General features: G+C 40.3%; 1 protein-coding gene across 6 annotated transcripts in view; it reads left to right on the forward strand.

The window, feature by feature from the left end:
• LOC127572194 (E3 ubiquitin-protein ligase RNF38) overlaps positions 1-17,666 on the forward strand; it is a 301,536-nt gene that overhangs the window by 190,984 nt on the left and 92,886 nt on the right. For 5 of the 6 annotated variants that reach the window (XM_052019112.1, XM_052019111.1, XM_052019113.1 and 2 more), the window contains one exon: positions 11,000-11,070. The exons of the other annotated variant lie outside the window; for it this stretch is intronic. In XM_052019112.1, coding sequence (XP_051875072.1) covers positions 11,005-11,070 — 66 coding nt within the window. In that variant the 5' untranslated portion in view covers positions 11,000-11,004. The remainder of the gene's footprint in view (positions 1-10,999; positions 11,071-17,666) is intronic. 6 annotated transcript variants of the gene reach the window in all.

Genomic DNA, 17,666 nt, shown 5'->3' on the forward strand with positions numbered 1-17,666 from the left:
TATTTTGTCATCTATTGTTATGTGATGTGCATTGACAGAAATACAAGACTTAAACTTGCCTTTTTTTCAGCCTGACCATACAATCTGTCATTATTTTAATTGACCAGTACAAAAGGGAACAGATGTCCAGCAACAAAAAGGCTCTGTACAATTAAGATGCTAGATGGAGTACACCATCTCTCACTGAGATGGGACCAGATAGTCACCATGTTACTGTTGTTGAGCTTGCAATGGAATTATTCCTGTGGAGAGGGCATCAATGAATAATGTTCACATGACTAGTATTTAAAAACTCTCCACTGTACATAATATATCACTTGTTTGTTTTCTGATTGAGGTGTGCTTAACATTCTGTAAAACAATTAATTGCATTAATAAAATGGCCAATTTGTAACTTGATTCAATTTTATAACATTTTCACAAACTATTATCTCATGAATTATTTTAAAATGTAAGTAACTTAGCAGATCTAACGTTGTAATAATTTATAGAAGATGCTGCTTTTTTAATCAAAGAAAGATGGTGAATGGCATGCATTAATATATAGGTCATCACTGATTGTTGGAGTAAACTGCACAATTAGATTCAAGTAATGCAGTATATACATTCTTGATCATTTAAGTCTCTATTAGATGTTACAGTACACTCCACTGACAAAGTGAACACTGCAAAAATATTAATTGCACAATTAGTTCAAGTAATCTTGAATTCAAGGAAATTTGAGCAAATTCAAGAAATACATTAGGATCAGATCATCTAATTTGTATCAATGAACCTGGACAGGTGTCAGATCTCTTAGTTGCCGAGCATTTTGGAGACGGTGACCACAACTCCCTGACCTTTACCCTTGCCTTGGAGAGGGATAGGAGCAGACAGTCTGGGAAAGTATTTAGTTGGGGGAGGGAGAATTATGATGCTACTAGGCAGGAACTTGGGAGTGTAAATTGGGAGCAGATGTACTCGGAAATGCACAATGGAAATGTAGAGGTTGGTTAGAGATCCCTTGCATGGGGTTCTGGATAGGTTTATCCCATTGAGGCAGGAAAAGGATGGTAGGGTGAAGGAACCATGGTGAATATCTAGTGAAAAGGAAGAAAGAAGCTTGCTTAAAGTTTAGGAAGCAAGGATCAGACAGGGCTCTAAAGAGTTACAAGGTAACCAAGAAGGTGCTTAAGAATGGACTTAGGAGAGCTAGAAGGGGGCGTGAGAAGGCCTTGGCGAGTAGGATTAAGGAAAAACCGAAGGCATTCTACGAGTATGTGGAGAACAGGAGGATGACTAGAGTGAAGGTAGGACTGTTTAGGGATAGAGGAGGAAACATGCCTGGAGTCGGAGGAGGTAGGGGAGGTCCTTAATGAATACTTTGCTTCAGTATTCGCCTGTGAGAGAGACCTTGACGTTTGTGAGGACAGCATAAAACAGGCTGATAATGTCAATGTTAAGGAGGATGTGCTGGAACTTTTGGAAAAACATAAGTCCCCGGGGCCAGACGGAATATATCCCAGGATACTACTGGAAGTGAGGGAAGAGATTTCTGAGCCCTTGGTGGTGATCTTTGCGTCCTCACTGGCCACAGGAGTAGTACCAGATGATTGGAGGGTGGCAAATATTATTCCTTTATTCAAGAAAGGGAGTAGGGATAACCCTGGGAATTATGGATAACCCTGGTAAGTCTTACTTCAATGGTGGGCAAATTATTGGAAAAGATTTTTATGGACAGGATTTATGAGCATTTGGAGAAGCATAGACTGATTAAGGGTAGTCAGCATGGCCTTGTGAGGAGCAGGTCATGCCTCATGAGCCTGATTGAATTCATTGAGGATGTGACAAAACACATTGAGGGTAGAGCAGTGGATGTGGTGTATGTGGACTTTAGTAAGGCGTTTGATAAGATTCCCCATGATAGGCTCATTCAGAAGGTCGGGAGGCATGACATCCATGGAAACTTAGCTGTGTGAATTTGGAATTGGCTCGCCCATAGAAGACAGAGGGTGGTTGTAGATGGAGCGTATTCTGCCTGGAGTTCGGTGACCAGTGGTGTTCCGCAGGGATCTGTTCTGGGACCCCCCTGCTCTTTGTGATTTTTATAAATGACTTGGATGAGGATGTGGAAGGGTGGGTTAGTAAGTTTGCAGGTGACATGAAGGTTGGTGGTGGTGTGGATAGTGTAGGAGGTTGTTGAGGGTTACAATGAGATCAGTAGGTCCCACATTGGTCTTGGAGCTGTCAGAACTGGAATGGAAGTCTGTTATTCTCGATTCCAAAAGGCAGCCTAAGGAATGGAGTAATTTTCAGTTAGATTCCAGTTGAATATGGTGAAGGAAAAACAGTACTCCTGTCTGAGTCTTTTTTTAAAAAAAAAGACTTACCCAGTTCATTGCTTCATTTTCCTCCTTTGTATTGGAAGCTGACTCCATGTGAAGAATCACATGTTGAGACTCTAAAGACAATGGCATTTTGCTGGCATTAGCAGAGACTTAAGGAGCAGTTGATGTACAGAGGGACCTTGGAGTGCAAGTCCATAGTTCCTTGAATGTGGCAACACAGGTGGATAGGTTAATGGAAAAAGGTATTTGGCATGCTTGCCTTCATAGGATGAGGCATCAAGTATAAGAGTTGGGACGTCAAATTGCAGTTGTACAAAACATTGGAGTACTGTGTAACCCCAGTTGCCACACTACAGGAAAGATATGGTGGCAATGGAGAAAGTTCAGAAGTGATTCAACAGAATGTTGCTTGGAACGGAGGGCTGTAGTTATAAGGAGAGGCTGAGTTTATTCTCACTGGAACACAGGAGGCTGTGGGGTGATGTTATAGATGTTTATATAATTGAGGGGATTAGAGTAGGATAGTCACAATTTTTTCCCCCAAGGCTTTGGAACCAGAGGGCACATCTTTAAAAGAGATCTGAGGGGGTAAGTTTTTGGCACAGAGGGTGATGAATATCTGGAATGAGGTGGTGGAGGCAGATACCTTTACAATGTTTAAAAGGCATTTGAACAGGTACTTGGGGTACAAAAGGCATAGAGGGGTATGGACCTAATGAAGGCAAATGGTAGTGTTGGTAGGCATTACGTTTGGTGTGGATGAGGTGGGCCATAAGGGCACAGTTCTGTGTTACACATTTCTATGATTCTTTGTAAACATTTTAAAGACGATTGGTCCAACTGATCAAGTTTTCCGTTTTCTTTAATGATTTGGTTTTGAGGTAACACTCCATTACCTCCATTTACAGATCTGAGCACATAATCTAGGCTGGTGGTTCTCAACCTGTGGCCCAGGTTCTGCATGTGGCCCAATTGCACTTAATTTAATAGTGAATGTACATTTTTGGTTATTTAAAATGTGTTTGATAGACACTTAATTGTGTAGAAATGGGAAGTATTATAGAACATTGATTGCATTACTGTCGGGTAGTAACAGGCAGCCATTTTTAAATGATACATGCTAGCATGGATACATGCTAGGGTGTGACCCAGATAATACATTGAGAGCTGCAAAAGTGGCCCAATGTGGCAAATGGATTGAGAATCATAAACTTAGATTGACACGACAGTACGACACCAAGGGATTGCCATGCTATTACCAAAGGTGTCACCTTTCAATTGGATGTTGGGATGAAGCCCCATCGGAGTAGGTCTGAAGGATCCCTAGCTCTCGTTGAAGAAGAGCAGGAGGATACTGTGTCCTGACTACTATTTGTCCTCCAACCAATGTCACTGAGAGGTAATAGGTAACATATTTTGTGGCCTTGCTATGCACAAATCAGTTATTGCAATTCCTCATCTTCTGATAGTGACTAATCTATTCACTCAGAGGCGAAGATTTACTTCAGAGCCAAGTCATTTGGTGTGAAGTACTCTAGGATGTGCTGAGATTATGTAAATTCCTTGGGGGGGGGGGGGAGAATTCTCAGCATTGGACATTGTTGAAAAGGCCACTTACAGGATCCATACTGCTGAATGGCTTGTGATTAAGTCATACCAGACAAGGATAGTGGCTTACCTAGTTTTATGATCACTTCACTGATGATTAGCTTTTTATTTCCATATTTTTAAACTGCCATTGAGAGGATTTAAAATTGCATAGTTTGGATTTAATTCAGATCTTGGAATTCCTCCATCTTTTTTTTAGGCACTCCCTTGGGATTGAGAATAACTTGCTTCCACTCCAGTTTGTGGGTTCTAAGGTGGCTAATGAGGCCAATGTGGTAATTGCAGTCTCTTCCACAATTGAGGTGCCTGATAGGGTGGGTGGATACTTTGTGAGGTGATGTGCTTCTTCCGCAACTTGCATGGGACTTCTGTGTCTGTCCACTGTGTGGACTTGAGGTTGTCGACACAATCACAAATGCTCCTCCGGTCATGACCAGTGGAGTCAGTGGAGCCATTGCATTCTTCAAGAAATCCTTGAATCTTTTCCTCTACCTGCTAATCTCTTCCTATGACAGAACTCAGAACAGAGTGATTGTTTAGGGAGTCTGATGCTGGGCATGCGAATGAACTGGCCTGCACAGCATATCTGATTGAGATGAACAAAGGATCTCTGTGCTGGGGATGTTGACCAAGGGGGGGATAGTGATATTGATTTGCTTATGCTCCCAGTGGATTTGGAGGATTTTGCAAAGATACCACCAATGTCGTCTCCACAACATCTTGCTATAAGTAGTCCTGGTCTTGGAAGCATATAGGAGGACAGTGCTCACTGCTACTTGGTGGATCTTTCAGTTATATTTCATATTTCCTTATAACATAGAAAGCTACTAATCAGCTTAAAAACTATGCCAGCACTCAGAGCAATCCCATCAGTATTGTTCCCCTACCCATCTCACTGCAACTGATTATCTCACACATGCCTATTAATAACCCCTGATTCTCCCACTGGCCCTACACTAGGAGAAATTTAGTGGTCAATTCATCTAACAACTAACATGTAGTTCCAATGTGGGAAGAAACTAGAGCACCCAAGGGAAGACCACATGATCACAGGGAGAACATGTAAACTCAAAGGTAATACTGGAAGTCTGAATTGAACCCAGGTCATTGGAGCTGTGAGGCAGCTGCAGTTCCATTGTACTGCCCTTGGAACATGAGTTTTGTGCTAGATCTGAGGTCTCATCCCCATTTGGCTAAAGGTTGTGCTGATGCATTGAAGGCATTCATGAACACCATCAATGTCTGCCTTTGTCGAGGGGTGGCTCCTAAGGTATAGGAAGTGGTCTATACTTTTCCAGGGTTTGGTCATGAACCTTTTGTTGTTGGAGCATAATGTGATACAGTGGGAAAACTTTGTCTGTGTTGGGTAGAAGGCCCATCTGCTTGTATGCTTCAGTGGAAATCGACAGTGGCTTAGACCTCCACCTTGAAGGGTGTGCAACTCACCTTCTGAGGTTCAAGTGACCTTCATTCAGGAATGTAATTGCCATAGGTTGAAGGGTTTCTCATTAGTTCTGAAGAGTAGCTTCACTCCCATGGTATGTTTGTTAGAGGTGAGAGGTAACGTTGCAACAAGAAAGATTGAGAAATGTTGGGGAAATGACGCAGCTTTGACACCAATCTTCACTGAGAATGGCTGTGTTATAACCTGTTGGTGAGTATCATGTCTATTTCTTTTCCCTTCATAAACTTTGAGCTTCCAATTCAAACCTAATGTTTGCAGTTAATTAGATCCCTGCTTTGACTATTCTCATCAAACCAGTCCTGGTGAGTCTCTTTGCAAATGCCATTTGTTGCATACTTCGGGGCAGCCCACAAGCTGTGGGTGTTTTGTGGCTGTTGTAGGTTGGGAATTGACGGGTTATCTGTGAGGCTCTATCGAAGAGCAACCGATGTGGGGTCATTGAATGTTTTGACATTGATGATCTTGCATCAATGCTTCTATTGCGTCCAGGTTGATGGAGCTGATGGAACGGATTAGGTAATAGTGAATCCAGCAGTCATCGGTAACTGTCATAGCATGGGGATGCACACATCTTTGGGGTCCCTTGCTCAGATGATATAACACATGTTGGTGCGTGGACTGGGGACATTGCTATGAGGTCATGTGTTTATCCCTCTGACAAAATGGATTAGTTGTTATGACAAGGCTGTTTTCCAAGTACTTTGTCAGGAGAAGGACCCCACTGGAGTTGGCCTTCACAATTCCTTCCTTACCATGCCTTGCCAGAGGGTTCTAACCCTTTCTACCTAGACATTGAAATCACCCAGGAGGAATGGTTTGTCTCCCTTTTGGAGGTGGCTCGGTCTTACTCAAAGTTGAGTAGAAGTTCTTTTAGGCCTCATTTTAAGCTTCAAGGTTTGGGGCATAAGCATTGATGACTGGCATGTTGGTCCTTTTAGGAGGAGGAGAAGGGTTGTAAGGTGTTCCCTCTGGAATTAGTTCTGGTCACTGAGATGCCAAAAATTCACTCTTGAAGCTCACTTCATGAAAGGGGCATTCCTCCTCTGCTTTGCCCCTCGAAAAATGTGTACCCTCTTTCTTTAAACTGGCCACCTCCTGCCAGATGAGTCTCACTGAATGTGGCGATATCAGTGTTAAACATCTGACTTTGCAAACCATGATATTAAAGTGTTTAAGTCAATTGCTGTTGGGATTGTCCATGAGCGACCTGACATTCCATGCCCTGAACTTCATATTGTGGAGTGGAACTCGCTTGTGTGTGTCTTGTTTTATCGAGGAGTAGCTGTTATACAGGAGCTAACACATGGGCAGAATAAGATTGCATTCCAGTGGTAAGGAGGACCATGACAACTGGAGACTAGTAGGCTCCTCTGCATGGATATTAATGCTTAAACGTGGGTGCATGGCAGAGACATGCAGACATAGATACAAACACATGTACAGGCAAAAGAGTTGTTGCCCACTGCCTCCCTTGTTCCTCAACCACCTTCCTGCCCCCATTCCAGTCTCAAGATCCCAAGCCTTGCTGTGTATCTGGCTCTGGTTGTGTGCACAACCCATGTTCCCAGCTTTGACAGCACAACTGGCCAGTGCCCCTGATCCCAGCTGCAAATGCACACACTAAGAAGTAAATGTGACACTATCACATTCTTGCAGAAGTAAATCAGCTGCAGTGACAAAAACCCATGGTATTATGGAGTAGATTTTTGCCCATTTCACCCGACCTTCATAAAATGCATAATAGTCCCAGTATCTGCTATGAACAGTTGAAGTAGTTGCCAATTTACAATTTGGACTAGTAAGTTAAAAACTGGCACCTTTTTGTTTTCAGGATGTCCTTAAACATTTCCTATGTTTATTGAAAATGTGCTTCATTATCATTGAATCAGGTTAAGACATGCTGATGCCATATAAATGCATATCTGTTTGTTCTTTCACAGTTATTTAGATTTGAAATCACTGATGTAATGTAGGAAAACTGGTTGCTTGAATTTTGGTGTGTGCCAATGGTTCAATAACAGGAAATATGAAAAATGAGACTTGTATTAGTGCTTTAGAGGTATTTTCTCAAAAATGTCAAAATATTGATGAGCATGAAATACTTCTACAGGGGGTTAGGTCCCATTCCTAGTAAATAGGAAAGCAGTCTGTTAATTGAAGAAATATTTATTCTTGTTTGAATAAAGCCACAGCATGTATGAATACTTTCTTGAACCATCAGTGAAGGCAGTCAGTACCTCAATTTCATAATTTACTGGGAATGGATAGATGTTATTTAGGATGATGTGTTTAAATCCTCGGGTGGGATTTGAATCCAGTTGGATAACTGAGTATATTTTGCACATTTTACTGACTTCAATAGTGAAGTTCAATAAAAGCACTTGAGTGATTGTTAAATTTTTCAATGCACATAGCAAACTTACAAGAACAGCCAATCAATGCAGGTCAAAGGCAGAGAGTAAAAGTGATCAAACTGAATTCTGCCATTCTAGCTGCTCTGAAAACATTTGTGCTCTGTAATGATCCATTTGTATGCGGGCATTTATTTACTTTTGGCAAGAGAAACTAATAAGTTTGAGTGAAATATCATTAATTCAGTTGCAGAATGCGCTAATGAACTAAGTTCTATTCTTATGGCATGGTCTATTATGAGCTTTTGAGTACAATTGATGGTATGCTGTTTGTGTTTAAGTGATTTGTATTTAATTAATAGTACTTAAATGTAAATATTAAATATTCATTCCTGGAATACACTGTTGGCTGTGACAAGGATTCTTGAGGTACATTAATGAATCCTAATTTCACAGCGCAAATGGAGCCAGTAGAGCCCTCAGCTGCCTTGGGGTAATCCAAAACTAATCCCATTAGTGTGCTGTCTTTCCATAACCCCCAGTGTGTTTCACTGCATCAAATAATTTAGCAAGTTTTCCTGTTAATAAAGCTTACAACACAGAAACTGGCCTTTTGGCCAAGATGTCCATGACCGACTTTATATTTCACACAAGCCTCTCGTCACTCTTCATTTGACGCTCATTAATTTATCATTTTCAATTCTTTCACTCTCATTTATATAACATTGCAATTACTTCTGTGTAAGTTATCTCAAGTGCTACTTGTTGCCCAAATTTTTAACTAATCTGAGTTAAAGATGTTTCTCCTAAATTCCCTTTTAACCTTGTGCCCCATAATTCTGCTCTCTCCATCAATGAAAGCTTGATATATCTGTCAAAACCATTCAAAATATTACAGATCTTTTAAGAGGTCATTCCCCTGTTTTCTCTTTTCCAGAGGAAAATAAACAGCTATTCAGTCTAGGTACAGCCTTTCTGTTATGGTATAGTTTTAATAAATAAGTTTTACAAAATTTTGTATCTTTTTTAAAATATGGACACCTGAACTGTTTGCAATTCTCCAGATGGAATCTAAGGAAGATTTGATGCACTTTTAAAATTTCTGCTTTTCATTTTTCCATTAGCCCTTGGTGTGAAAATATTTCTTCTTGTTCCTCTACCACCCACTTAATGACAATCATAAGTTGATGATCATTTGCTGAACTCTGAATCTAGAATAAATATTTGCCTCCACCCACGGTTTTAAAAATCTTCTTTGCATTCTCTTCAGCTTTGCTAATAGTCCCAGTATCTAGAGTCTCTCCTAATTATATCTCTGGTATTCTGTGATAATTCTTCAAGATATCCTGTCTGATAATACCCTTTCAATAACTTTACTTGACGCAACTGTGTATAACCAATATGTGTGCAAATACATTGCACAGCTCTGTTTGTAAAAACCCAATGTACTGTTGTCCTTTAATAGATTTATTCACTTGCACTTCAGGAGAATTATTTAAGCTTTAGTTTACATACACCTTTCATTGTGTTTCCATTGAATATATCCTTCCATTCTAAAATGCAATACACTATTTACATTTTCCACCTTTAGTGTTAGCTACAAATTTTAGAGATTTTCTTTTGGTACTGCAGCCAAATGTCTATTTCAACAACTTCCTTAATCCTGGTCACTCTCTCCAATCTCAGTCCTAGACTCTTTAATATCACAGATCTATGTACCCACTCAGCAAAAAAATTTGGTGCAGTATAGAATTCAAGTGAAGGTTGTCCCCTCAATGTAGCCTTCCTTCAGAGTTTTTTTAACCAGTGCCCCAAGGAGACAAATCTTTTCCTTCCGTGTAACTGCAGCAATAAATTGACTGGCTTCTCCTTAAGCTGGAGATGGTCATCCATGAATATTTTCCTCTTGATATTCTTCACTTTGCCAATCTACGAATTTTGCTGTTCACTGTAAGAACAGCTGCCCAGACCTCCTGGCTACAAAATGTTTCACTTACACTATCTTTGTTTCTAATGTTTATCTTCTTTCCATCCGACTTGAGTTAATGAATCCTTGCTCTGTTGTGATAGAATATCACTATTGGTGGCCCGACTTGAGTTACTGTTCTTTCATTCTCTTGGACCGAGTTTTCTGCACTCAAGTCCATTCTCTCTCTGATATGAATGTAAGAACATAGTAGAAAGTGTAGACTGTTCAGCCTCTTGTCTGCCCTGCCATTCAATAAGATCATGGCTGACCTATAATCTCAGTGCTACTTTCCTGCACCAACCTTGATCCCTTGATTCCTTCCAGAGGGAGGATATAATGCTGGAGCTAAAAGGCAAGCATTTTCCAATTTTAAAATCTGAGCAGTCATCTTTTTCTTTATACTGCTCCATATCATGATTAGTCTAACCCTGCCTCTGATCACATTCTGCAGAATCAATTCATCCCATCAAACTGCAGAACATTTACAATTGCTCCCCAAGTACAGAGGACTCCTTTACAGTTGTTGCAATTGTGAAAATCCATGATTGCCTACAAATCAGATCATGCAGATGTTCTAAGCTGCTGCTCAACTGCATCGAACTTTATAATTTTGATTGAACCATATAGCAAAGAGAGGGAGATAAAAGCACATCCTTACCAGTCCTGATTGTGTAGGTTCAAACCAAATATCCCATCATTAATAATTTCTCAACAGGATAAAATTTATTTAATTTAGATCTGTTTTTACCAAAAATAAAACATTTTAGATTTTTTAAGTAATAAAATAGTCATGCAGCTCAGAAATGGGCCCTTTGACCCACCATGTTTTTGCCCATCTACACATCCCATTTGCCTACATTATGACTGTATTCTTCTATTTCTTGCCTTTTTAACTGTCTGTGTAAATGCTTCTTAAATCTAGTAAATGTATCTGATTCCACCACCATTTCTGGCAGTGCATTCCAGATATCACACAAATCCTCTTTAAAACTCCTTTCTCTCCCTTAAACCTACATTCTCTATAAGCATGATTCTTTTTCAAAATGTTATTTATTTTTTCTTATTGCAGCATATTTTCAGTTTTTTATCATCATTACTTACATTTATGAATTACCTGATTTGGAAGTGCATGGAAGGTTCAATTTAAATTTAAGGATTGTGGTGTTTCTGATTTTCCTTTAATATAAAACTATTTATTATCTTTGATAAATTTGAATGAACAAGTTTAAATTTGGCATTTATTTTACTAAATTGTAATTTTTTTATTACTTGTATATAGGTGGCATGGATCCTTCCTTTCAGTATCACCCAAGTCCACATGACCTACCTTTCATTGAAGATGGTGATAAGGTGAGACTTATTTAATTTTGTACCTTTTTAAATTGAAAAAAAAGTGGAACAAAGTTGGCTTGCAATGTGGCCAATTCATTGTATTTTTAAATGTATATAAATGTGGCCCCATTCCCATTGACATTTTTATTTTAGACTGTTGGTCTAGTATTAACTGTCCCATCTCCCCATGCCAGTGAGCATTGTGTTATAAACTGTTGTCTCTTAAACTATTGCATGTGCTGCTTGTGAACTGGTTCAACATGCAGCAGGAAAAATTAAATTACAAAGCAGAAAATGGGCCATTTTAAAAACCAAGGTGAAATTGAGGAGAATGCACTTTTAGTTATCACATTAAAATAGTACAGATAGGTGTGGCAGGTAGTTTTCAGGAAAGACCATCAGATTTTCAATTTCCTGGGAAAGATGGAATAGTGATAGTTTCTAAATGAATGGGTTATTAATATTTAATTTTTGAGTTACCATTCACTTTATCATGTTAGTTTAAGTAAGTGGTTCAATCAAAACATTATCCCTCTACAATATTAATTTCCAATACTGTGTATATACTTCATAGTGTTTCACAATTGCATTAGAAATTTCAAAACTAGAGTGCAAAACTAGGAAAAATCACATTTCCACAATACTAGTCTCAATTTTAATTACCTTGATTCCAATAACATTTTTCAAGACATGAATTTTCCAAATACCTACATTTTGTTTTATATTTCTTTTAACTTGAAGTTCATTCAAAGGTAATGTGCACTGTTGTCCAGGCCTCATTTATCACACATGCCTGATTGTCTTTGACAAGCCCCTTTAATGACAGCAGTCTTTGTAGTGAAGGTACTCCCAGAGCTGTTGGATAGGGAATTCAGTATTTGGTCCAGATGGATATGAGGAAACAATACAATATTTCCAAGTTAGGATGCTCTGTAACCTGGTGTTAGTTTTCTCATTCGCCAGTTGCCCTTGCTCTTCTGGTAGATGGTGGTCCCAGTTTTGGGGGATGCTCGTAAAGAAGCCTTGTTGAGTTGCTGCAGTGCACAAGGCAGCATTCCATCACATTCCTGACTGTCTTGGGGTGGAAAGGCTTTAAGGACTTGAGATAAATCATGGCTGATCTTTTACCTCAGATTCACTTTTCTGAACAATTCCTATATCCCATGGTTTCCTTAATAATCTGTCAATTTCTGTCTTGAATCTGTTCAGTGGAATTCTAAAGATTTATCACCATTTGGGTGAAGTAATTTCTTCTTATCTGCCCTGGATGGCTGACCCTTTTATTTTGAGACTACAACCCTGGCTATAGACACATTAACCAGGGGAAACATCAACTCCATAACTGCCCCTCAAGTCCAGTAAGAATTGTGCACGTCAATGAAATCACCTCTCATTCCTTTAAGTTTAGAAGACAGACCTGGCTGACTTAATTTCTCCTCATTTGATAAATTAATGAATTCAACAGGAATGAAGAAATCTCTAGAGATACCCAGCCTCTGACTTGCCCTGGAGTCACAGTAGCTGGACCAGTTAAGTCTCTGATCGATTATCACCTCCAAGTTGCTGATGTTCGATGACTTGGCAGTGGTACTACCACTGAATATTAATGGAAGATGATTCAACTTTTGCTGGCGATGGTCAGGGCCTAGCACCATGAATGTCATTGATCTGGCTGATCCTGATGCATGCAGACATGATCCGTTTCATTATCTAGGTAGCTGCAAATAAAATTGAACGTTGTGCAACCATCAGTAAATATCCTGATTAGTAAATATCCTATCAATTCTGATCTCATACAGGCAAGGTCACAGGTAGGAGAGCTGTTGATGTTTGGGCTAAGAACATGGCCCTGGGCAGAGGTTCACCTGCCACAATTACAACCATCTTCCTTTGTGCTAGGTTTGTCTCCAGTGGAGAGATTTTCCTTTAATTCCAGTTGAGTGGACTAGTTTTACTCAAATTCTGCACATTTCTTCATATCAAAAGCAGTCATTCTTGTCTTGCTTCTGGTATTTGGCTCTTTCATCTATGTTTAGACAAGGCTGCAATAAAATCTAGAGTGGAGTGCTGAGGGCAGAACTCAGAGTAGCAATGAGCAGTGTGCTCTATCAATGTGCCTCTGCTGCATCACTCTGGCCTTTGATAATGAAGTTTCATGACATTACATTAGAAAACGTGGCCCACTTCACCTCTCAGCAAATCCAGCTATTGATGAAGACACTCACCACCTTCACCAGCACAGCCTTTGTTTGATTGAGGTAAATGGTGTTTGAGGATAAAGATCTCAGACCTGGTCCAAAACTCATAGTTTACTGGGCAGCAGTGATCCCTGCCCTCCAATGTGCTTTTAAGACCTGCACTACCTACAGCATACATTTCAAAGCACTGGAAAAATACAATTAATGTTGTCATTGCAAAGTCCTCCAAATTCATTGGAAGGATAAGGGAACCAGTGTTAGAAAGTTGTAAGACAACTGAGGAGAGCCAACACTGTTTTATGAACTGAAAATCATGATTTACAAATTTGCTGGAGTTTTTTTTTTGAGGATGTGATAAGCAGGGTGAATGTAGGGGAATCAGTAGATGTGTATCTGGATTTCCAGAAGGCATTCAGCAGGGTGCCACATAAAAGGTTACTGCAATCTTGTACACAGTATAGAGGGTAATATTTTGGCATGGATAGGGGATTGGTTGGTAAGAAAGTGTCAGGATAAATGGGTCATTTTTTGACCAGCAATTAGTAACTAATTGGGGTGTCGCAGGGGTCTCAATAACTTACAATCTAAACTAATGACTTGAATGAATGGACTAAGTGTCTGGTAGCCAAATTTGCTGGTGACATAAGGATAAGTAGGCTTGCAGGTTGTGAGGAGGGGACAATGAGCCTGCAAAGGTATGTAGATGGGCTAAGTAAATGGGCAAGAAATTGTCAGATGGAAAAATTCACTTTGGAAGAAAGGATAGAGAAATCTAATTTAAAGGAAGTGAGACTATGAAATGTTGCAGTATAGAGGATATGAGGGCAGGAGGTAATTAGGAAGGCTAATGGAATGTTGGCCTCTGTTATAAGGAATGCAGGATAAAAAAGTAGGGTAATTTTGATGCAACTTTACAGGGTGCTAGTTAAACCTCACCTGAGTATTGTACACAGTTTTGGCCCTGTTTAAGGGATGATTGTACCTGCACTGAAGGCAGTACAGAGAAGGTTCACTTCAGGGATGAAGGGGTTGATTATGAAGAGAAGATGAACAGGTTGGGCCTACGTTCTTGGAATTTAGAAGAAAAAGAGATGATTAGGTGGCACAGTGGTGTAACTAGTAGAGCTGCTACCTCAATGCCAGAGATCTGGGTTCAGTCCTGACCTTGAGTGCTGTTAATGTGGAGTTTGTATATTCTCCCTAGTGCTCCAGTTCCCTGCCACATCCCAAAGATTTATGGGTTGATAGGTTAGGTGCCTACTGTAAACTACCCCTGATGTGGGTAATTGGTAGAATCTGGAGGAAGTTGATTAGAATGTTGGAAGAATAGATGGTAGTAGATGATTCTCTCTGACTGGGGGCCTGTGACTAGTGGTGTGATGCAGGGGTCGGTGCTGGGTCCGTTGTTTATCATCTATGTTTATGATTTAGATAATGTGGTAAACTGGATCAGCAAATTTGCAGATGATACCAAGACTGGGAGCATAGTGGACAGCGAGGAAGGCTATCAAAGCATGCAGTGTGATCTTGATCAGCTAGGAAAATGGGCTGAAAAATGGCAGATGGAATTTAATGCAATCAAATTTGAGGTGTTGCACTTTGGGAGGACAAACCAGGGTAAGACTTGCACAATGAATGGTAGGGCTCTGAAGTGTGCAGTAGAACAAAGGGACCTAGGAATACAGATCCATAATTCCTTGAAAGTGGCATCACAGGTAGATAGGGTTGTAAAGAGATCTTTCGGCACATTGGCCTTCATAAATTAAGGCATTGAGTACAGGGGTTGGGATGTTATGTTTAAGTTGTACAACACCTTGGTGAGGCCAAACTTAGAGTATTGTGTGCAGTTCTGGTCACCTCCCTACAAGAAAGATACCAATAAGCTTGAAAGAGTGCAGAAAATTTACAAGTATGTTCCCAGGACTTGAGGACCTGAGTTATAGAGAAAGGTTGAATAGGTTAGGACTTTATTCTGTGGCGCGCAGGACAATGAAGGGAGATCTTGTAGAAGTATACAAAATCATGAGGGGTATGGATAGGGTGAAAGCATGCAGGCTTTCTCCCCTCAGGTTGAGTGAGATGAGAATTAGAGGTCATAGGTTTAGGGTGGAAGGTGAAATATTTGAGGGGAAACTTCTTCACTTAGAGGGGAGATGCGAGTGTGGAATGAGCTGCCAGTGGAAGTGGTTCATGCGGGTTCAATTGTAATATTTAAGAGAAGTTTGGATAGGTACATAGATGGGAGGGGTTTGGAGGGATGTGGTCCAGGTACAGGTAGATGGGACGAGGCAGATCAGGTTGGCATGGACTAGATAGGCCCAAGGGCCTGTTTCTGTGCTGTAGTACTGTATAACCTTTTTTTTAAAAAATTAGGATTAATCTGGGATCAGAGCAAAAGGATGGTGGAGGGCCAGTGCCGACTCAGTAGGCCGAAGGGCCTGCTTCCATACTGTGTCTCTCTATGATCTTGATCTTAAGCATATGATTCTAATTCATAGGGTGGATGCTGAGAGGATATTTTCCCATGGAGTGTGATCTAGTTATGGGGTTGGGGGGGGGGTGTAGTTCCTGATTAAGGGTCACCCATTTAAGATGGAGATGTGGAATCTTTGAATATATTCAAACTGGAAACAGACTCTCAAACTACAAGGGAGCGGTTAGCGCGACGCTATTACAGCGCCAGCGATCGGGGTTCGATTCCCGCTGCTGTCTGTAAGGAGTTTGTACGTTCTCCCATGTCTGCGTGGGTTTCCTCTGGGTGCTCCGGTTTTCTCCCACATTGCAAAGATGTACGGGTAGGTTAATTTGGGTTTAAAATGGGCGGTGCGGACTCGTTGGGCCGTAAGGGCCTGTTACCATGCTGTAAATAAAATTTAAATTAAATTTAAATAAAGGGGTTTGGGAAGAGAGTGGGGAGTGGTTTTAAGGCCAAGAATGGAACATCCATGATCTTTAATGTCAGAGCAAGTTCAAGGGACTGATCATCTTCCTCCTGGTTCTTGGGTTATGTTCTTCTGTATTACTATATTTCATAAAAAGTAAATCTTTCTGTTCTTGATGTTAACCTCATCTCACCAGAGGACCAAATAGACAAGAAAAAGCATAGTAAAATATCTATTAGGTGCTGACAAGAGGTTGATTTCAATCTTCAGAAGCCAATCAATTATTGAGAATTAAAGATGCTTTTCGGATCATAATGTTTTGCGGTTCACTTACCACCATCTCACAGAGATTGTCTACTTTGGCAAAGGTCACAGCTGACACTGAGAATTAATGACTTGAGTACCTCAGCAGTACATTGGACAAATGTATTATGCTTCTAAGGAATTCTGCAATTCCCCTCCATTCTGAAATCCAAATGCTCATGATTCCAGCCAGGCTAGGGGTATTTCTGGGTCTTCTCACAATGCTCTTAAACACTGGGCCTTTATTTTAAAAAAAAGTTATCCCAGTATCACCCTACTCTGAGCTGCTTTAGTGCACTCCCAGAACCTCGGGTTCTTCAAGTACTAATGTTTCTAGAAATAGCATTTCATATAAAAACCCTTTTATATAAAACTGAACTGAATCTGCACCACAAGACATTTACTCAAAATCTATAGCCTGCTGTATACAGTGCATTTTCTGTATAAAAACTACTGCAGTTGATGCTAAGGGGTTGGGTGGGGAGGAGAAAAGGATGTAAAATTGCAAAAGAAAAAGTTTCGAAGATTAAAAACATAAAATCAAGATTTGATCCAGTGGATTGCTGGTATTCAGCAGATCCACCAGAATACCTGTTGGGGTTGGAGTGTATATTTAAGGTGAACAAAATGGTTGATAAAATTGGTAGTGGTTTCTGCATAAACATTATGCTGCTGCTTTAAAAGGAATTGAGATTTGACATTTCCAGTTTATCTCTTTTGCCTTGCCAGCTCAAGTGCTCCCAAGTAAATATGGATTTCGTTTTCCTAAGGTGGCCTTTGTCGAGGTTCTGAGTTTGCAGCTGCATAATGCTAAAGGGATGCACTGCTTGGTGCAGCCACTGCAAAGACTGTGGGGAAGGGCTGCAGTCTAGGTTTCTGCTGCTGCTGGACATGAACAGGCTGATCCCTGTGTAACAGCCTCTCAGATGCTTCATGGGTGTATTGTTTAGGGATGAAACATTCGTGGTATTGACATATTGTAATGGAATGTATTGGATTCTGGAGCAATAAACAAAATGCTGGAGGACAGTCTACATTTTGGGTCGAGGCCTAAATAAAGTACTTTTGGGGGAAAATAAGTCGATAAGAGATGCCAAACCTCTGCACGTGTACCTGAATGATGTAGATGAAAGCTTGCTGAGTATATCAAGCCGAAAGTAACAAAAAGGATATGCTGGTAAGGTTTGAAAAGTAGATTATCACACCTTTTACCAGCTAACACCACCACCAT

This window comes from Pristis pectinata, chromosome 7 (genome assembly GCF_009764475.1).
Source record: "Pristis pectinata isolate sPriPec2 chromosome 7, sPriPec2.1.pri, whole genome shotgun sequence".
NCBI classification, from domain to species: Eukaryota; Metazoa; Chordata; class Chondrichthyes; order Rhinopristiformes; family Pristidae; genus Pristis; species Pristis pectinata.